At 41.7% G+C, this 22,384-nt stretch overlaps 1 protein-coding gene across 1 annotated transcript in view; it reads left to right on the top strand.

The window, feature by feature from the left end:
- The window catches only part of tio (zinc finger domain-containing protein tiptop), a 107,288-nt gene that overhangs the window by 42,199 nt on the left and 42,705 nt on the right, over positions 1-22,384 (top strand). Inside the window, exon 2 of the mRNA XM_014353749.3 lies at positions 4,901-5,055. Coding sequence (XP_014209235.2) covers positions 4,989-5,055 — 67 coding nt within the window. The 5' untranslated portion in view covers positions 4,901-4,988. The remainder of the gene's footprint in view (positions 1-4,900; positions 5,056-22,384) is intronic.

The raw sequence follows: 22,384 nt of genomic DNA, 5'->3' as shown, positions 1-22,384 counted from the left end.
AGAGACGATAAAACGGATCACAAAGAAAATTTAATACCATAAATCTCCCCAACAGCGACGTCAGTAGCGGAGTAGCAGCGCAAAGTGTGTGTACTATAAAGATCCGCCAAAGAAGAGAGAAACAACGAAAAAAAAGAAAAAAAAAAAAAGAAAAAAAAAGGCACAACAGAAAATTTCATCCGGAGAAAACGAGCATCACTAAGAGCAGGCAGGCAGGAGGGTGGTAGGGCTGGTGGTGGTACATACAGTTGCAGCCCCCATCGCTAATATAAAGTAAAGTACGGCACTGACGCACCGAGCGAAGCCCATCGAGACGAGATATATGTGTATTGCCGAGCACACCCCCCTTCCTCCCCGAACGGTATCCGAGACCAAGGCAAGATCACTTGCGCGAGACAAACTCGTGTATTATTTGTACCCTGTGTTCTCCTCTGGGTTCCCTGTACCAACATGTGCGCGCCTGTGTATAGATGTAATAATATCTCGTAAGAATAATGTTTGCACTGAACGACCTAGCGTCATCGGTATTGACTGTCAGTCTCCTGCCTGAAAAACTCGCGAGTATCTGCTGCTTACAAATAAAAATTTAAGACAAGGCGATTACAGGGTACATGCGCCCGAAATATTTGACAGTGAGAGAAAAATAAAGGGCGAATGATTCGGACGGTGTGACATTTTACCAGGACACACCTACACCTACGCAGCTCCTTCTTCGGTACTATTCCCTTACGTGTACCATATCCCATGTACAGTAGGAATAGAGAAAGAAGAAGCGAGAGAGAGAGAGAGAGAGGAAGCAAGCGCGCAAATTAAAACGCCTCATAAATATCAGAAACAAAGGCGGCCTGCTTTCGAGGGCGTACGCTACTGTACGCGCTCCTTCTCTCTCTCTCTAGCTATACGGACAAGATATACGGCCCACGAGGAAAAGTGCTGCGCCACCGGCGTTACCTAACCGTGGCCCCCTTCCCCTGCACACACACATCCCCATCGCTTCTCCGCAAACCGTACCTCGTGCGCGCGTCTCGTTCTTTATTTCTTCTCTGGTATTTTTTTTTTTTTTTTGGCCCATCGAGGGGGTGTGGGTGGGTGCACGGCCTAGAGGGTCAAGACCTGCTGGATTATGGCTCGGTGGATGCTAGTGCTGCACAGTTTTTGGAACAACTGGACAGTGTCGCGTCGAGGAGGATAAAAAACAGAGGGAGATTTTCTTGTCTGGGGTCAGTTGGTAGTGACCCATACCGTAGTGAAGTGTTTTTTTTTGGATTGGCTGTGTTTTTTTACATCTAAATTTTCAAATTCTAACGAGTAAACTCTAAATCTCTACTATATAATTAAAATATCAATACTTATTGAAATATCAAAGGAAATTTAAATACTCACAAACAATATGGTCTGACGAAGTCACTACAGAATGTCTTGATGTAGTACACGAAAGCCTGCACTGTGAAACTGTTGAGTGATCCACTGAAGGCGATCGACAGTACATAAACTACCTGTAAGACAAAATGCTACACATTACACAATGTAAAGATATGAAATCATTTTTATTTGCCGCACAATTTTAATTCGCATTTAAGTTTGGATTCAGAAGCTCAGAGCTTAGAAAAAAAAATTAAGAGAAATGAAGGAAATAAAAGACAGTTTTATGTCCCATACTAGTAACTGGACTTAATAATATAGAAATTTATTGATCTTTTTTACAGATTGAAAAACTGTTTACTTAGCATACGATTACATAATTTCTTACTTTGCATACTCATTGAGTTACTCTACATAAAGAATTTTTTGTACAAAATATTTTTTAACTTTCTGATAATCAAAGATATCACTAACATATAATTGAAGATGAAAAAAAAATATTATCAAAAAAGTTCAGCGGATCACGACGTAAACGACGTCACAAATATTAATCTCAAACCGAATCAATAATATCATTTATCCTAATGTTGTAATTTTCATCGTACCTTTCGTGGATTATTCTTACAGAGGTGACGTAGAGTGACATTAGGCAATGGCTTCCAAAAGTATACTTTATTTGATAATTTGAGACAGTCTTGTCACTCAAGTCAAGTGACACTGCAGTAAAGTTTAGTTTAAGCTACGACATAATTTAAATTGAAAAGTATCGGAAAATGAGGGCAACACAAAAGTTGCATCCAGCGAATTATTTGCCTGAGTCTGCTCATGCGTTGTAGGGTGTGATTTTCCAGCAAAACTCTTTGGACACTGTTTGCTGCCGGAGGTGTTATCATTTGTGCGATTTTGTTCGTGCCTTGTAAGGCTGAATTTCTGAGTAAAACGTTTTAAGCACAGTTTGCACTCGTAGGGTTTATCACCTGTATGGATCTTCTCGTGCCGTGTAAAGTTTGATTTTTTAAGAAAATTTTTTAAACACATTTTGCACCTGTAAGGCTTGTAGCCTGGGTGAGTCCGCTCGTGCCTTAAAAGGTCCGACTTTAGAAGAAAACTGTCTGAACACAGTTTGCACTCGAGGAGTTTATCACCCGTATGATTTTTCTCATGCTTTGAAAGGTTGATTTTACGAGTGAAATTATTTGAACACAGTTTGCAGCTGTAAACCTTGTCAGCAGCGTGAACGCGTTTGTGCTTTCTAAGATCCATTTTTTTAGCAAAACTGTTGGAACACAATTCACAGTGGTAGGACTTCTCGCCAATGTGAGTACGCTCATGTACTGTAAGATTCCATGTATTAGAGAAACTTTTTGAACAAAGTTTGCAGCCGTAGGGTTTGTCACCTGTATGAAACCGCTTGTGCCTCGTAAGATCCGAATTTTTGATAAAACTTTTTGAACACATTTGGCAGCAGTAGGGCTTATTGCCACCCATATGAGTTTTTTCGTGCCTTGCAAGGTCCGATTTTCGAGAAATATTTTTTGAACACAGTTTGCAGCTGTATGGTTTATCCCCCGTATGAGTTTGCTTGTGCCTTAAAAAGCTAGATTTCTTAGTAAAACTATTTGAACACAGTTTGCAGGTGTAAGGCCTGTCACCAGTATGAATTTTTATATGATTAGTAAGATCCAATTTTTTAGTGAAACTGTTGCAACACAATTCACAGCGATAGAGCTTATCATCTGTATGAATCTGCTCGTGCGCGACAAGGTGGCACCTTTCAGTAAAGGTTTTGTAACACACCATACAAACATAGGATTTAGTACCTTTGTGGATAAGTTCACGCCTTTTAAGAGCGTCATTTGTCCTGCAATTTTGACCACATACCTCGCAAGAATGATAACTGCTGCTTTCAGCCATTTTTGTGTAAAATATATTACAGACGTTCACGATAGCTTATGATACTTAATTGACCATGTTCTAGCTTTTTCCGTATTTTTTTTATGATTGCTTGTCTAGTAATATTCTTGCCTTGGCTTGATAACGAGGGTCGTTTGGTTAATAAGTTGATCCCCTGTCAAATATAGATAATAAGCCATTTTTATTCTCATTTTTTTGAGTAATCGACTTTAATTTTTTAAAATGAGTATTATTGATATCGATCGCTATCAAAGCTGACTCATTTGAATATCGATAAAATAAAATTGAACTATTCAATCAATTAGTTAAAAATATGTTTTACTTGGTCATTCACTTTTTACTTTTTACTTGGTGTGATTGAAATAAAAATTTATCTTTAGTTTGCAGATTTCTAATCGTAAGATTAAATGATCGTTGTGTTGTTGTCCAAGCATTTGTTGTGGTTAATTTTTCCGTAAAATTAATTACAGCTCCTACTCTTAGTGGAGTGATGGGTACTTTATCGTGTATTCACTGTATTCAAAAATTCACTTAGAATGCTTTTTCTATACTATTGCAATTAAATAAATATATACATGTATAATATAAGTAATTTATATCTGCCAAATATTATCACAATGTTTTTGCCAAAGTAAGTAAAAAATTATTTTCTCGTTGACAGATGAAGAACAGCGGTGTGTTTGGTTCAATAGTTGTATTAGATATGAGATGTGGAAACAATTTATTCTAAAATATCGTATTTTAAAAATGAGGCTGGTATAATTAATGATATATTGATAGATTTTCACTGGTTTCGTAAAGTTGAGCCGATAGGGACTGTTTCTTGGTAACTGTTTTTGAAATCCAATGTGTTAATACATTATTAGAACTATTCGTTTTTAATTTTTTTCGCCGCGACAATAATCGCCAAGTTGATGATGAAAGATGCAGATAGTTTTTTTATTTTTAGTTTTTTTTTTTTAATTGTTTTATCAAAACCTAATGAAAATAGATATAATTAAATTGTCTATAAAAGCAAAATTTTTACACAACAAAAAATTTTCTACAACTTCGGAGGTGGAACCTTACATCTTGAGTATTCAATAATAACTGTCCAAATTTTGTATTGCGTATACAACCCCTAGTTTGTTTTAACGGGACTGCTATTACGACCTTAAACTTTAAAAATATATAAAACAGTTAGTTCAACAAAACTTTTCTCAACAGCATTAACATTTGATAATTAACAAAAAGTCTTTAAACGTTGGTAAATTTTGCTACATTTGAAGAAACATGTAGCAGTTGATCTTCAAACTTTCGTCCTAACTTTGTTCCTAATGTCAGATTTCTAATGCCTATCCAAAAGAAATCTTGCAGATTTTTCCAGATCCCTAATATATCTGCAAGATTTTTTTCAGATGGACATTAGACGTATGTGTCTCCTGGGTAATTTTAAACAGAATCGCATGACACGAGCTATTATCCATATATTGATCAAAATGCCAATAAAAAAGATAATATCAAAATTGATGCAAGTTAATAATCTTTATTAATTTCTACTCTGCGCAATGTGCCTCTGTATCCTTACAATGCATTGTTTCATATATACGTTTGTCATGTAATGTTTTGTTTGTCACTGTTGCAGGTAAGTAGTGGTGTCCGATTGGTAGCGAAAAAGCGAAGACCGTGCCCCCGGAGCCGCACGGGGCCCGCCGGCGAGCCGGACGGGAGATATGCGAAGCAAGCAGCAGCCGAGGCCTTCCTTCCGGTGGCCGCAGCAGCGCGGCGATAACATTCCCGGTAAATACTTACGCACTACACTTATACATGCATACTCTTGCAAACGTCAAATGCACGCTCATCTGCCCCTATATTACCATGTTTGCAACTACACGTATGCTTGCACTACTCTATACATGCACCTGTCTATGTCATACAACTAAACCTATACTATCGATATAAGTACACTAACTTTTTTCATTGTGACTGTTTTGCATTTTGTCAATGTACCGGGGGAGGTTTCGCTTCTTTTTGCACTAAAATTTTATTTTCAACCCTGCATGCGTTGTTGCATGTGTGAATCTAGACAATCTTGGGACTTGACTCACTTGACTGTACCCAAGCACGTATACTTATACAGGTGCATATAGGCTACGCACAGCGGGCTCCATGTGAATTATCTCACGCGAGTTCTGGTACAAAGGTACACTTCGTTGTTGCAAGTTTATTGAGCTCCGGCATTGTAAGGAGAATCAAAGTTTTCTATACCTAGAGAGATTTTGCTTACACAGCATTTTGAGCCATTTTTTTTTCAGTTTTCAGTAACGTAATCATGTTCATAAAACGTTCAAAACATTAGTAATCTGATAAATTGGATAAATTAAATGTGGGATACATTAATGCAAAAGAGGACACAGATTTTGGAAAATACTACAAGGGATTTTAATGATGATCATAAATAAAAGCTTGAGCAAATCAACGTTCGACCATAATATAAAGTATAGTCCCGGTTACACACCGTTCAAACGCAATTCCTCCGTTCCACACGCAATGCACCCAGACGCAGTTATGTACTCCAGTTTCGTTAATGATTTTTTCATAGAGATATGGGCTTTAGCCACCCCCTTCACACACAAATTCGCCATTAATCATTTTAATTGGGACCCGCGGATACGCGATTGTTCCGCGACGATTAGGGCGATTTCTATCTTTAATTTTGCGGGAGATGGGGGGTACATGCAGGAAGGGAACGGTGCTCTTGAAACCGCACCTTCCAACCTGTCGCACGCGCGTCTTGCTAATCGTGTACCTGAGCACTTTGTTCCGGAGGGTATATTTCACCATGTCCCGGTGGCTGTTATTATCATCTTTTTCTCGTTGAATTATGCACGCAACGATGTTATTATAGCGTTTTATTAAATTCTCCAGCTACTAATCAGCCTCGGTAATTAGGCTCTCCGGTTCAATGGGAGAGGTCTAGCCGAGTTCATATGCTTTTCTTTTCCAGGTCGATGTAGCTTTGCTACGGATGGAAAAATAAATGTTGTAATAATGTGACATAAATGTGATTTAATTTACCTTAGAATGTAAGGACATCGCTATCATGTAAACATGGTTTACTCTTGGTAAAGTACTCGAAATACCAAAAACTCACTTATCCGATTTTTCAAACGAATAGTAGATTTTTTCTGATCGTGTCTAGGCCTTCAAGGGCCTACTACAAAAAAAATCAAAGTAAGGTCTCTAATTGTAATATCGGTACGGAAAGATAGATGATCTGTTGGAGCGATTCTTTCATTAGGAGTATGTGAGTTGTCTAGAGACACTTGCACGAAAGACTTGCATATACCTAGTTAGGAAAAAGGATTTATGTGGGTAAAAACTCAGGTATGGGTGGAAAAACAAAGTACTAGTACAATTTTATCTTGTAACTCCACCAATCGATTTCAATCTTACTGGGACAAATTTTTTTCTAAAAAACCATATTCCATCCGGGTGTTTGGTTTTTTAAATTTTTATTCATTGTAGTTTTCAAAAACTACTTTTTTTCATTTTTCTCCGTGAGAAAAATAAAAAGTAACTGAAAAAATTTTTGGTAACTAAAAACGATTAAAAGAGAAAACAGATGACCCATCTCTGATAAATTTTGACCGAAAATTTGTATAATATGCCCACGGGGGACTTTTGGTTCAACATAAATAGTTATGATTAACAATTGCCGGATGTACAATAATAAAAGGCACGAGATGGGCCATTGAAGTAACCCTACTGATACGGTAATTATTGACACGTGGACCGCACATCCGATAAGGCTCAGCTGTAATTGACGTCGGGACGATCATACACGAGTAGTTTATCTGATGTGCGGCTACACGTTTGATAGCCCGTTGTATGATTGTCGAGTATCGCACGACAGACATTGTTTTATCGTTAATTAACGTTCATTCACTTTTGGCTTTCGTATTGTTCTTTGAAAATATTAAAAAATTAAAAAAAAAATTGAAATTCAAACAACTTTTTGTTTCTGAATCAGTTTATTATCTGGTATGACGCCAATGTCAAAGCAATAATTATTGAAGGGATAATCTTGAATGTATTTTTATTTACATTAATGAAAACATTACTGACTTTGGCAGTATCTAAACTAAAGTACTATTGAAATGAAAAAAAAAAAAAAAAAAGTTGACCCATGTATTGTTTGGGCTTTTTGTTAAAAATCTCATCAAAATGGAAAATTCAGAAAAACTGTTTGCTTTATTTGTAGAAATAAAAAATAAAAAATGACAACAATGCATAAATGACGAAAAAAATGCACTACTCTTTCAGGCCCACACTTTGCTACTGAGCGCTAAAAGATTCCCTCCCTCCTAACTTTATGCAGCAACCATCTGCTTGAAACGAACACAACAGGCAGGTCACAGCCAGCACAGCGAGCTCATTTGCTCATTACCCAATTACTCGCGAGCGCGCCGAACGAGTTTTCAAGTAAGTTGTAAATCCGCAATTTAAAAGCGACGAGGCAATGACTTTGGCCTGCACCATCGGCCGCGCGTACAGTACAGTCGCGGTCGAACGAACAGTACGGGGGGCAATAAAACGCGACGCTCTCGGGTATTTTATTCTCTCGGTGAAATAACTTTGGCGCGTTCATTAAACGCCCGGTCGATGCGATCCCCCCCCCCTATACGTTGCATTAAACAGGAAAGGGTGGGGGAATACTCGTCGAATCATCGACAACAATCGTCCGTGGAAACATCTTTAAATTCGTTAAAAGTCCTGCGCGTATAGTTTTATTTTTCACTTTCCAAAAGCAAAAAAAAAAAAAAACCCGCCTCACGGCCTCGATATCACCACAACGACTCAAACCGGAGTCAAGAAAACGATAAATTTCGTCAGTCCGATACTCGGAGAAATGATATGGCGCCCGATTTTCGCAGGTATACCACCTCAGGACGACTGACGCGTGAATCACCTTTCACTGACTCATTTTTTGTTTTTTCCTCCCGACGAGCGCGAGTATAATGTAGGATTCGTGTAATGCAAGTCCGTAAATCGCTTATTTACTGCTCTTGTCCAACTCGGATGCGCAGCGACGTGAAGGCGAAAATATCGTGTCTGATATATTTGTGCGTATAATCGTTTTTTTTTTTTTTTTCCTTCCTTCCTTGACTCTTTTGCGAGAAAGTGCTAATAACAATAACGTGTCCGTCAAGTCACACGTTCCATGCATAATGAGCTAGAAGTGCAGGCAAGGACTTTTAGATTTATAGGTGGGTGGAGGTAGCTGATATTTATTTGTTTACGTGACTCGGGACGATTATTATTTCTGTATTTTTCGATGACGCGGGTTATACCACGATACGATGACGGTGCGAGTGACGAAAAAAAAACGACATAGTAATCTCGTTCTGCTTGTCGTAAATTTGGTGCTCACAACGCTGTGGTGAGAAATTAGTTGCCGAGTATGCATCGTAGCTAGTTTTTATCGTAGAGAGAAAATATTCTCGAAAGACAGCCATGATGGTAATTAAGAACAAGGGAGATCACGTACCGACAGGTTGAATTATATATCTGTGTCTTGCTGTAAATAGCAGTAAAACAAAGAGCGAGAGACACGTAGTACGTGACCTGTATTTCTACGGCTCTATCACAGAATCACCACACATAGATTGGGTGCAATCGTTGGTAACTTTCGAAAAACAATCACTCGAAGAGTCAAAAGCGAAAGGACTGATACCAGCCCTCTGCGAGAGCAAATAGTCACAGCGAACCGGTAAATTGCATATTATTTGTGCATGAAAGGTAATGTAAAACTGCGCGTGCTTTTTCGCATGTCTGTGATCGACGGCCGATCTCCGAGAGACATTTTTCGATGCCAACCGAGCGGCTCCTTTCATCTTCTGCAAGTGTTTTATTTACGACACGAGAGTCACACCTGCATTGCGAGGGTTGAGTGTACTTTCGCGTTCAATTGACGGAGGTTTCGTCATTTGTTTCAAGAAATCACAAGGCTTGGGCATTTTTGTAGAAATTACAGAGTTCTCTGCTCTGCTCTCTCGGGCTGTCGAATTTTTTTTAAGTACCTAATCGTACGATTTTATTATTGTATCTACGTTTTTTTTTGATAAACTTTTATTTATTTTTTTTATTTTCCCAACAAAGAAAGTCTGCTTTACACCACAGACCTTCGTCAGTCAAAAAAAAAAAAAAAAATAATAAATGTAAAAAAAAAAACCGTGACAGACATTACTGAAAAATTATTCTTGAGTTGAAGCAATTTGAAGCGAGTACTTATTTTTCAAGTACACGATCCCATGTCCACGTGTTTTCTGACATACTCAACTAATAACTCGATTATTTTCGTTGTTTTTTTTCCCACATTATAGCAAAGCAATTCGGCGTCGGTGCGAATCCCGTAGCCGAGAGCTGCCTCTTTACTTGCTCCAATTCTCTTGCAACTTACTGTGCTTCTTTTGCACAATAGCTCGGGGCGAACGGAGCACCAAGCCAGACCTTCATGGGAATGAACGAAAAGTATGTGCGCCGGATAACAATTACCGCTTGTAAATCATAAGAGCGATACAGGAGATAATGATTCCTTGGGATTTTTCACTCTGGCTTGTTCCGGCGTTTGGTGCTCTATTTTTTCTCCTCACGCCTGATGCGTGCATACATGGATTTATCGATTGAATTTGTATGAACATTTTGCGAGGGGATCTCTTTTTTTCACTTTCTGCTACCGATGTATTTTGTATAAAAATAAACTAAAAAAAAAAATCCCAACAAATTAAGCGTGTTAAACACAAACACACGTTTAAAGTAAGTTGCAGGTGCGCGTATAATAACGCATACGACGCACCTCTCGCGGTGATTTGTGCCGTTTTAAATTAACAGACTAGACGCCATAAAGTCTATTAATAGCCGTGATGTTGCCGACCGATGAAAACGATACGACTCGTCTCCGTACGGGCTCGGAGCTGACCTCCCACGCTCTTCGTCTTGCACAATAGTACTGTACATGGGGACCTCACAAGAGAGTCAATTAGCAAAATTACACTTTCGAGCGTGAGTCGAATTGATGGATGCAATTTGTCAAATAATGCAGTTTTTCATGGATGCATGCACACTGGGCCTGGTGTAAATAAACGCAATAGACTCGATTATCTCACTTTGTCTTTACATTCGACCAGTTTTGTGTACAATTGATGTTTTGTATCTCGTGTACCAGCCATTTCGACAACAGAATAACTAAACCAAGTTCTCACCAAATTCCCTCCAACATTGTACTCCTACCCGAAGCTACATGGCATAAAGATATACCTTGAAAACTTCGATAAACTATACACACACATTCCCAATAATTCTTGCTTCTCCTCCGCAAGCCACCGATGCCCCGTCGAACGCCCGAACGAAATAACTCACCGCGACAAATTAATTACGCGCTCGCGGGGAGCATAATGAATAATAATCGATGCCCATGCATCATCATGGACTACGATCGTAGTCTTGTTTGCGCGGGAGCATTGGTTGTTCATCAAAAAACCTTGGACTCGCGTTGCACGCGATGCGTCCTTACATTGTAATAGGATATTAATTATCATTCGCGAGCTGTTTTCAGCGAAAAAGTCAGTGGCAGCGGGGCAGGCTCGGCCAAAAGAGCAAAACGTCCGTGATACGCGAAGACGAGGCCCAATGGGAAATACAAGAAAATAATAAAGATCATCCGAGTTGCGGTGCGTAGTCGATTGAGCGGTCATTATGGGGTATCCCGCTGCGTCAACAAGGTCGCCGAGACTCTCTGTACCAGCTTCTGTCCTCTACACGTACGAGAAAACGCGCGCGCGATGCAGGTGCTTTTGCGAGAGCGGAGCTCGAAAAAAGATGCAGGGGAAACCGGTAGAGCCCGGCGTCGTCGTGACGGTGACGCGTGACACGTGAAATCCCGTGTTGCCTGCATGCAAGCATGTCCGCACGGGTCCAGGGAGCACGCGCGCTTGTGAACGAGCCGTGTCTCGGGCTCTGGTTCCAGAAAAAAAGAGAAAGGGACGAAGGAATATTCATTTAAACATTTGTCAATATACTTACGAGCTGGAAACCCTTTTCCTCGCTCATGAACAACAGAGGAGTACGCAGCACATGGTGTGTCAGGGGTACGGACTTACCTATAGTGTACAGCTGGGGCGTGGCCACTGCACGTGTCACGTATCTTCCTTTTCCTTGTACCCCCGTGCTGTTGTTGTTCTGCGTACTTATATTTTTTTTGCTTGAATTGAATACCCTATATACGTGGCTCTATGACTGTTGCAAATCGTGAAAAGCTATGAGAAAAACCGTGTTTTCCGTGTAAGCTTAAGTGACACTCATCCATTAACCAGAAAAATTTGTATGGTAAACCACTTACAACTGCTCGTTCGAAGGTCCATACTTGATTTTACATCGCTGACCTAGAGTTATTATCCTTGTGCCAATAGACAAAAGTACAACACGTGATTGAATTTCAATGGTCTTATTGTCAACGATAAAAAAGAGCACAGGCAACCTGGTTTGACAAATTGAAAGCAACTAACTCATTACCTGACACGGTATTCAACAGGGTGATTATTAAACCTACTGAAACTATTAACTTGCTTGGGGTTGTGCGCTCGATAGCTCATCAACATGGAGACCATACTGTACAATAGTTGCTAAAAATGTATGACCTTTACTAGGATTGTGTACATCTTGTTTTAATTAATTCACCTGTGACATGGTTTTGTACTGATAATATGGAATCTTGCGTGTTTCTAAATTTGTGTAAACTGCAAATCTAAGGACTTGTACATCGAAGCTAAGACCTCAAATGGACCTTTGGTACTTAGCTGCTCGACGTCTATTCGTTGTGTACAACAGAAGTAGAAAAAAAAAAAAAAAAAGAAAAAGTCAAGGATCGACGAGTGGAGCAATGAAACGAGGAGTAAACTCGAAAAAATAGAGGCTACGAGAGTGAAAAATTAAGAGAGTAAGCAGCAAGAGGAGGGATGCAGTAGCTGGTGCGTGGGCTGCAATAAAAGCAAAGAAGAGAAAACGGGCTGACGTGCCTTCCGACCATTTTCCCAGTGCACGCGGGCGTTTTAATCCACCACCAGCCAGCGACGGGGACCGTGTCACTCTCTCTCTCTCGAGCGGATATATGTGTGTGTGTGTGTGTGCCGAATAATCAGCCCGAAATTTGTTGCACGAGCCAACAAAAGAAGAGGTCGTGTGTGTGGCTTGATTTTGCACGACGAAAGAAAAAAAGGAGGGTGGAACGCACGAATTTTTCGAGGGACGAGCCAGATGACAGCGTGTCGACGTATGCACTTGATATTCGCCGTTGTTTGGTGTACCTACCAAGTTCTCATTTTTTTCCCCTTTTTTTCGACGTCGTCGCTGTTATGACTCTTTCGGCGCACTTTATTACGCGCGCGTATGTGTAGGTACGCACATGGGTAATTAGGCCGTTGAGGGCACGCGTGGCTCGGTTATTACGTGAAAAACAACAGAAGAGGGAGCAGAAGGGAGGAACCGCTACTGCGATTACTTTTTCCCTCTTTTCTTTGTTTTTTTTTTTTTTACTCTCTTCCGTACTTCTTTTTGGGCGCTCTTTTTCATCGTTGTAGCCGTTGGTGCTATTACTACTGCTGTTTGTTGTGAGAAAGATTTGCATGTAAGCCCAGTTGACCTCGGTTCTAAACATGCGTGCACAACGATTCAGCAGAACCGAATTTTTTTTGTTTTCAATTTCAGCGAGCGTAGGACTTCTGCTGGATGAATATCACAGCACACTCGCGATAAAAAGGGTACTTATTTTCAGCTGAACAACATGGCTCGCAAGACCAAGTAACAGGTTGTTAGCAGAACCATCAAAATGGTATTGTGATAATCAACACGAACAAAAAACTGTCTTGCTTTGTTGCTTGTCGTCTTCAAAAAATTCACGCAGTTTTACATTTGAGTAGCACTGCCATTCTTTTATGTACAAGGTTGGCCACATGTGCGCGGCTTACGATCATACAACATGCCCAATAATGATATTGTACAAGGTATGCTCGAGTGTTATATCCAACTTTTTCAAGAATTTGTTAAAAATAGACGAAGACGCTACTCAACCTCACGGAAGCATCAGCTCACCGGCGAGTTATACAATGTGCACAAAATACGCGAAAAAAAATCACAATTGGCCGATGCAGAGGAGAAAAAAGGTGTGCGAGACGAAGAAGCGACAGGAGGCGAAAAGGAAGAGCGAGGTACGACGTAGGCCCGAAGAGGAGGGAGACGTCGTGGCTCAACGTCTGCAACTCGTTCCGGACTCGACAGCTGCTCCTCTTTACTCCCTCGTTTCTTTCAAGTAGATGGACTGGCTAACTGATGGTCCCGAAGATTTTCTTTGCAGTTGCAGTATAGTTTGTTCGTTGGCTGTGGTTCGTGAAAGTTTCTTAGTTCTTTTGCAAAAGTACCACTGCTCTCGTATCATCGCGTAGGTCTGGGATACGCGTCGAGCCACCTTGTTTGCAAACTTTTTTTTGCCACTGGTCACTCGTTTGCGTATACTTGCTTTATGTCGTGCTTCTGTTGGGAGTTGTCCACGAACGATGATTTTATCAACATTTTTGTCCAAGGAAACATCGAGGTGTGGGGAAAAAAAATCATCAATGGATTAAAGAAGAGCCATTTGTATCTAGAAGAAACGAGACATCCTTTGAAAAGATGGTGATTACGATCGATCAATGATTGAGTTGGAGGTGAAAATCATTCGTGTGATGCAGTCCTTATTCAAAACCTAGCTGCTTACAAAGTGTAAAACCGATGTAAAACCCAACGCATCGTCCTTTGGAAATTAATCAAAAACACATACACACGATTTCATCAAAAAGCCCCACGCATGCCAGTTTCATCAGTCGCTCAAGCGTCAGGTGGAAACTCACACTGCAATATCCTGCCGAGACTGTTGTATATCCTCGTGGTCTGCGCTCTCCGCGCAACATATACATCATCCAGCTAACGAGGCGTCCCTCTCTTAACAATCTCTCGTCGCGCGCGGGCACTTTGGTACGTCCTCTTGCTCCTCTTGATGCCCCTCTCAGGACTCGCTATATTAATTACAGAGTGCGTGTGTGTACCTTTTTTCATACACCAATGGAGGAAGCGTTCAAACTTACGTGCGATGATATCAACGATAAATTGCGAGGGGGGGGGAGGCACAAAGTACACCCTTTTAACTCTTGGATTAGATTGTTAGATATAATGGTCGTGCAGGATCAAGGAAAGGAAGATGCAACGTAAGACCGACAATTATTATGTTTTTTTTTTTTGTCAAGTTGCAAAGATTTTTCATGCACGTGCAAATTGATTTTTAGGACGTGATCGGTGGAAAAGGATGTTTCACGAATGGTATCATCCGCTGTTGACTGACGCTCAATCACTCACGTTATTTTTTCTGCGGGTAGATGCATATTTATGCAAATTTGTAAGTGACGTGTATCTGCTTCGCTTCGCTAATGGGATGTGGATGAGTTATACTTTGGAATTCCTCGCTTATTTATTTATGTGCTTTAAAACAGTTCAACTCGTAGGTGCAGTGATAAATTTTTTCCAAATCTAACCGTGATCACGTATTTATTTTGACCCAAGTGCAGTAATCATCACATTATATGTAAATATACTCCATTACACTCAAAGTTTAATCGAAATCAACATTATTCGTTTCAAAATAAATCTAGTGACATAGTTTGAAAAAAAAAAAAAAAATCATAAAGACAAAAGATGCAAGGAAGTACTCCAGGGTAAAAAGAATCGCACGTAGTCGGAGCCGGGGCAGGTGGAGAAGGGTTCCTTATCACTCGTTCTCGCATGAATCTCCTTATAACCACGCGTGAATGCAGCTCGTTTTGCTCGTTCGCAGTTTTTTTTCCTTTTTCACGGTAGCTCATTTCTCTTGTTTTTCAAAGACGCTTCTCTCGATGCTCATTCTATCTCTTCTTCGCCACGTCGCAATTAATATCCTTCTCCAAAACACTCGTAGACAGACTTCTGTCCTTTCCTCCTCCATATGCTCGCCGCTGGCTGCCGCTGACTACTCGTCGAGTCACCGGGACGTCGGATCGGACGCGACACCCGCGTGGATTCGGAAATTCGAAGCGACGCGTACCTCCCCACGTGTATACACTCCGTCCCGGCTTGTTCACCTCCTTTATCCCTCCCCACCTGATCTTTGTCCCATTATTACTCATTTTTTTTTTTTTTTTTTTTTTTCACTCTCCTCCACACTGCACATCCATTATCATATTATCTGTGCAAGCAGGCATCGCTCCAGACACAATGTTTCCCCGTGTTGTGCAACTATCTTTCAAGCAAATACGTTAGCCTATACAGTGGTACACATCACAAATTTAATACTGCATGGTCAGAAGCCGAGGGTCAATATCATTGCACACATCATCACTTGTTTGAGTGGAACTCAATTATTTTTTTTACAAGATTCACAACACATTTTGCTACACACGTGTAGCCAATGTCGTGCAACCGAATGCCCATGCATAAGTAAAATATCCTATGAACTGCTTTTTCCTCCGCGTATAATTCGATGACGCGGGGTAACTTTGAGCTTGAGGGTGTAAGTAATGAAAAAAAAGTACAGAGACACACGTGACCGATATAGAAAAGTAATATTTGCAAAGGGGGCGACTCGGCCTTGGGTATATCGGCTCGATGTTCACGGCGTCGCGGACGCGACGTCGAACGTGTCCATCGACGAGAGGGACAGGAGCGAGAGAATCGGGGCACGAGGATGGGACGTAAGAATGACGGACGGGCGTGCGAGGAGGAGAGCCTTCCTTACACATGAAACAGCGCGACGAGTTGGAAAGGAGCGGGCAAAAACTCCTGAGATCCATACACATACATCCATGCATGTATGTGTGTGTGTATAACCGCGCACCTGTGTGTATATTACGTTTCAGAAAAGAAAAGAGAGGGGGTGGGAGATGGAGGTTGATTGAAAGTAAGAAGAAAAAGAGGATACACAAACGGGGTGGAAGGAGACAGACGGGCGAGCAGAGTGGACTGTCTGTTCCGTCCGTCACGTCGCCGGCGTCGGATTATCGTTCTGACACTTTTCGAGTTATATTTCGCCCTCTTCCCTCCCTGGCCATCTCTCTCTCTCTCTCACTCTCTTTTGACTTCATCGTCTTTCCTTCGCCTCAATCAAGCCCGTCTCGGCTCTTTTTTTCCTTCTCGCGTGTGTTATACCCGCGTTTGCATTTTTACAAACGCGTGCAATCATTGAAACTCGCTGCCCGTTTCTCTCTGTACACGCAGTGGACCCTCAAGGATGACAGCGAACTTCACCTGGACTCGTAAAATGAATATGGATACCCTGTTTGTCGCGAGTGACTAGAATGTAATTATTGTTCTATAAGACCATACAGATGCCATATCTATACGTGAATAGTACATGTGTAAGCCATGTTACCGTGTGAATGTGAAATAACCTGTTGACGAGTTTGGTAAGATTCAATCCACGTATACCATAAACGTCAGGATTGCTAACTGCTATTTTTTCGCTGACCCTCTTATCTCCCTTTCCTTTCTAACACCCAAGAACAACCTCAATATTCAACTATTTCGTCAAAAAAGTGTTTTCCACAGACTCATCCTTGTGTCGTTCTATCGCGACATTTTTTTTGTTCCCGCGTATACGTGTACAGCGTTCGACGCAAACTTGTTTAACAACTCCGTTCTGTCGGATGATTTATTGCGAGCAAACGTTCGCCACCGATTCGTGAAGGGCGCAAATGTGACGCGTGACTTCCCCTCACCCCAACCCTCTCCCCTTTGCCCCCTTTTACCTCCACTTCTTTTTTTTTTTCATGTGCCCCGTCGTTAAAGTGAAATATGTATTGTAGGCCGTGCACGCTTACCGCGTGACTGCGTAACACAGCTGTATATGTATACCATATACGCACGGGCAATCGATTGAACCCGTAAACAAATGAATATTCCGAAATTATTGTTACTCCTTGCTGGCAATTTACGAGGCTGGTGTTTACTTTTTCTCTATTTGTTCTGTTGTGCAATAATTGCAGATAATTATCGAATTTACATCAGCTATGAAACACAAGTGCCGTACGGTGTTTGGGTCGTTGGGTGAAATCATTGTTGATTTGTAGAAAAATTCAGCCATGCACGTACTAGCCATACCTCCGTACTTTGCCCTCGACAATTGGCACAGTCGCATGTACGCAGGTTCCAACTGTAAGACACCCAGCACGTCACATCGAGCAGTGCAAATCAATCTTCAGAATTCATTTCGCTCCACGTCAGCCCCGAAAAAAACGTCAATCGTCTCGACCAAAACTACCTCTACGAGCAACAGCTGAAAACCAACTCTAGACAATACTTGCTTGGACAACGAAAGAAATCTCTTCGCTCGATGAATATACAAAGCGGTAATGATATTCCAAACTAAAAAAACAAAAAAAAAAAAAAATTACAAAAAATCAACTGAACTAGACCTCCGGTCGAAAGTTGGATAAATACACGTGGGCAATCGTCATTCAATTAATAATTCAACCATCGAATTCAATTGAGTTGTCGTCCCACCAAACGAGCAAAAAATGGATAAAAACGACACAATTGCACCCCTGCGGTACAGCGTCACCGGATCACGTTCTCGGGGAGAGCGAAAACACGTAGCGGCCCATCATTATGCAATACACCACCCTCTCTTCGATATTGTTCCCGCTGTGTGCATTCTTTTTATACACACACGCACGTGCAGCGATGATTGCGCCACGAAGGGAAACAGTGCCGGTGCTTTAATGCATCGAATTATCATCATTTTATAAAATGCGCGCGCCAGAGCCTTTTGACGCCGCTCGAAACGACGATCGTCATCGCTCGGGCATTTTGTATGCAGCTGGTGGATACCGCGCGAGAGTTAATTATCATCGGCCAAATGACTTGGCCCCCGTGTTCTCCCTCTTCCCCCTCTTTTCATTGTTTGTTATTCTTCCTTCGTTTCCGGGCTATACGGTCGAAATTTGCTTTGCCATTTTTGTGTACGCTGCCGGCGATGGAAAATATTATGTTAATTAGTTTGACGCCGCGGCGAGTCGTTGATTTTTGTATGGCTCAAGGGGGCATTGGTGCGCTCACTTTTTCGGGGCTCGATTGGATTTTATTGTTGTTTGGTTGCTCATATGATTGCATGATTTTTTTGTGAGTCGTATGGTAATGAAATCACATTGTTTTTGGAGAGGGACAACAAAGTGCCGTTTATTTTTACTTTTCATTTCATATTGCATGTTCAATTGATGACTGTTATTTGTTTTGGAAAAATGGTGATTAAGTATTGCATGGCTCCAAAAATTTTGTCTCCTATTTTCTACAAAAAGTATCAAAGTATTGGCACTAAGTCATGCCAAAACCGTTAACAAACACACCACCTGTATCATAAATTTATTTGCACTAATTAATAACCACTGTCCTTCTTTCTTGTGTAATCAGCCAATCTAACAAAAAACTGTTTCTCTTCTGTTTCAGGTAAGCATCGAAAATCAAGTGTTCAACTACCATAGGTCACATAATACAGCAGTAGCAGAGCTACCATGGCTAATTAAGTCTCTGCGTGTTACGACAAGCCGCTTCAACGACGCGTGAGTTGATAAAAAGCAGAAAAAAAAGTCACGAGAGCCACGTTTATTTACGTCATGAGCTAGAGCATCACTTTTTGGTGCATTATCGCATACGTGTATACTCACCAAAGGCGAAATGGCCTCGTGCGTGGCGTAAATATACATATACACCAGAGCGAGCTTGACAAGTGCTCATTATGTCTTCCACCCTGAAATGATCATTAAGCTCAATTTTTTTTTTTTTTTTCCCTCCTGCTTTGGATGAAATTCCACGTCCCCCGTTTGGCGAAGAGGAGAGAGGGAGTAAAAAAAGTAGTACCAGAGGTAACAGAGTTTCCGCGGAAAATGTGCACGTAGGAGAAAAGAGGAAGAGCCGTGCTAGCAGAGGGAGAGAGAGAGAGAGTGTGTGTATTAAAATGCAAACATTTCAGCGGGCCGGGCTTGGTAATTAAATCGAATGAAATTACGAACGATTAAATGGGCTCCGCGATTCGGGTGGAAATCTGTTTGAGCAGAGCCAGAGAGCGCGGGCGAAAAACGAGTGTATATATATATATGTACCTATGTATCCGCGAGCCCGCGCTCGGCATCGAAAAATCGAGCCCGGAGAGGAATTAATTTTCCGGCTGATTTATTTAAGCGCGGTGATTTTGCCCCCCTCCCCCTTTTGCTCGTTTTTTGCGCCAGGTATATTCATTTGCCCGATATTATCGGCGCGCCCGGATCGCGAGAACACGTTTCCGCGTGTTCGGAACTTTTTTTTTGCCTCCCTCTCGCTCTTGAACTTTTTCATTTTTTGTTTTAACGCGGTGGGTATTTTTTCGGTTCTGATTTATCGATATACGGGATGCGCGGCGTTTGTGGGCTCTTTCGCATATTTTACGCGCGTTTATCTGGTAGCTTCGATGGGAAATCTATGGGTCGTCGCGCGGTGGAATTTTTGGCGCCGAGCGAGTTAATTTTACCGATTCGCCGATTGGATTATTCAGTTTGCCCGACGCCATGAATGAATCATTTTAACAAATTGTGCCTTGTTCGGTGTTGGATTCGATTCATGCCAGAAATATTTGTATTTCAAAATCGCACCAAAAAAAAAAAAAAAAAAAAAAAAAACAGTAAAATAGGTAAAGTACCTATTTCTAGGACACACCCCAAATTGGGATCAAGGCTTACCTCGTTCATTAAGAAACATGTTCAACTACTGGGATATGATGAATAAATTTTGAAAATTATGTATATAGTTACTTCATTTTTGACTTAAATAATAATTTTTTTGTAATCAGCAGAAAATTTTTTTTGTTTTTTTTTTTTTGTTTGTTGAAAAGAAAAGGGTTGTTCATTGAAAATTGAAAAGTAAATTTCAATCTAACTCAAAGTGTTCTAGAATCAGGTATACTTGACATCGATTGCCCTGTCTGACAGCTACACAAGTACAATAAACACAAACAACGCATGCGAATGCCCCATTCAGGAACAGGTAGCACACCACCCACTTATAAACTCCAGACAATATGTCTGGAGTCCAAGAAGAGATGGAAAAAAGTGGCAGTAGCCACTCAGGGGTGAAGGGTTGCCCACTGCTGCTCATGTTAATGCCTCGTCCACACGTACTCCCCTTACCCCCTGCTCTGATGAAGTTGAGTCGCGCTGTGCGTAATGAGGGTCAGAGTATACACGACGATGACGCTGGGTGGACACAGTAAGGGGAGGGCAGGGAGGACAGAGGTCGAGACGAAGACAGAGAGGGAAAGAGATGGAACGGAAAAGCTGAGGGAGGAAAGGTTGACAAGCAGTGACGGAGGGTAGGAGGTGGTAGCGTGGACCCGCCGACTCCAAGGCAGAAAGGGGGGAGGGTAAGGTCGAGCTAGTGTACGCAGGGGTGGGGGTCCGTGAGGTGGACGTGACACGGGCGTCTTGTGACCCGTTCCTCCCTCCCTCCCTCCTACAGCTTTCTGTGACTCCCTCAACTTCACATGCCACGACAACAACGACGGACCGAGCTAGCCAGAGCTCCCATTGTTGTTATTATCAAAGTGGCGGGGGAGACGGTAGCCGAGTCCAGGGCAGAGGGGGAGAGGGACGATGACGGAAAGGAAGGCGACGTCTGCAGGTGACAGATGAAACGCCGTCCTTCTCCGCTCTCCCCCTCTTTCCATTTCTAGCGCGCGCTTTAGACTTTTCTTCCTCCCCCCCTCCTCTTCTTCTTCTTCTCCTCCACTCCTCACGTCTCGCAAGCTCTATACTCTCTAGCTTCCGCAGCTTTCCACTACTGTACACAAGCGCATATATCGTGCGTGTGTACACTCGTGTACTACGGTGACTTGCTACGCACACCCCTTTTTTTCTCACGTATACTGTGTTATGTACATACATATCTCGTCTTTCCTTTCTCTCGGGGGCAGTAGCTGTGCTCAATACTGTATCCTACGCAATTCTTGGCCGACCCGTGGCCGTTCGACCTTTCGAGACTTCTGTTCATTGGACATCACTCGTTCTTTGCTTGCCTGATGCCGTCCAAAAACCATATTTTGTACGTTTGGAGTCTGCACGGTCTCGCCTTTGATGTGACGATTTGACATATTAGATTTAAAAAAAATTTTTTAATTCAAAGAAAAGTATGATCCAAAAAAGTTTCGTATAACTTGGACATTAAAGCAAATCCAGACGATAAATCTATTGATTACGGGACCTAAAATAATACGAATTAAATGGAAACCTTGGAAAATACAACAGCCCAATGATGAACCAAGCAAGCGTTCGAAGCGTGAGCGAGGTCTAAAAACCGATGGAATTTCCCTAATCGTGAATAACTCCAAGGATGGCCCATCCCTCGAACACCTACGTTAGCTTGCAGGGTAAAGGACAGCTTTAGTTTCGCAGGGTGTCAGAAAACCACGTGGAAACCAATAAACCTTCTCTCTGGGCGATGCCAGAAAAGGCGCCCAGCTTGCGAGAGATGGAAATGTGGATGCATGGAGTTGGGAGTGAGCGACACTCCAGTGGATACATTTTCTAATTCACGCCCACGATCGTGGTTTTAATCGTCCCAAAGTTCTGGCCCAGTGATTTTCCCGTGTCGCCAAACTTCGTCCCTCGGAATATTGTATCTACCGCCCTTCGTTTGAGCCATTGCAAATTCCAGATAAAGGCCCATGATTAAAAGTTTTTTTCTTCTCATCAAACTGTTAATTGTACACGGACCCATTGAATCCTCACAAACACCCCACATCGATGTAAAAGCTCTGAAATGAAATACAGTAAACACGCAGATATATCTCAGCGAACGGAGAACACGCGAAAATTCACTTCAAAGCGCTTATATACGTATATATACACGTAGTAAGCTGTAGAACAACTCCGCAAAAGAGAATCCTCCGCTGAATATGCAATGAAGGACGCCGAGAAACACCTACACCCACCAAGTGGGGCCAAGACAGTTCCGGTTCATTTCGGCGTGGTGTCGTCCGTCCCGGTGG

This window comes from Copidosoma floridanum, unplaced genomic scaffold (genome assembly GCF_036245765.1).
Source record: "Copidosoma floridanum isolate Cflo_tuat_1 unplaced genomic scaffold, Cflo_Japanese_pri ptg000030l, whole genome shotgun sequence".
Taxonomy (NCBI): domain Eukaryota; kingdom Metazoa; phylum Arthropoda; class Insecta; order Hymenoptera; family Encyrtidae; genus Copidosoma; species Copidosoma floridanum.
Note: the sequence above shows the minus strand (reverse complement) of the source record. Positions and strands in the feature narration are given on the sequence as shown.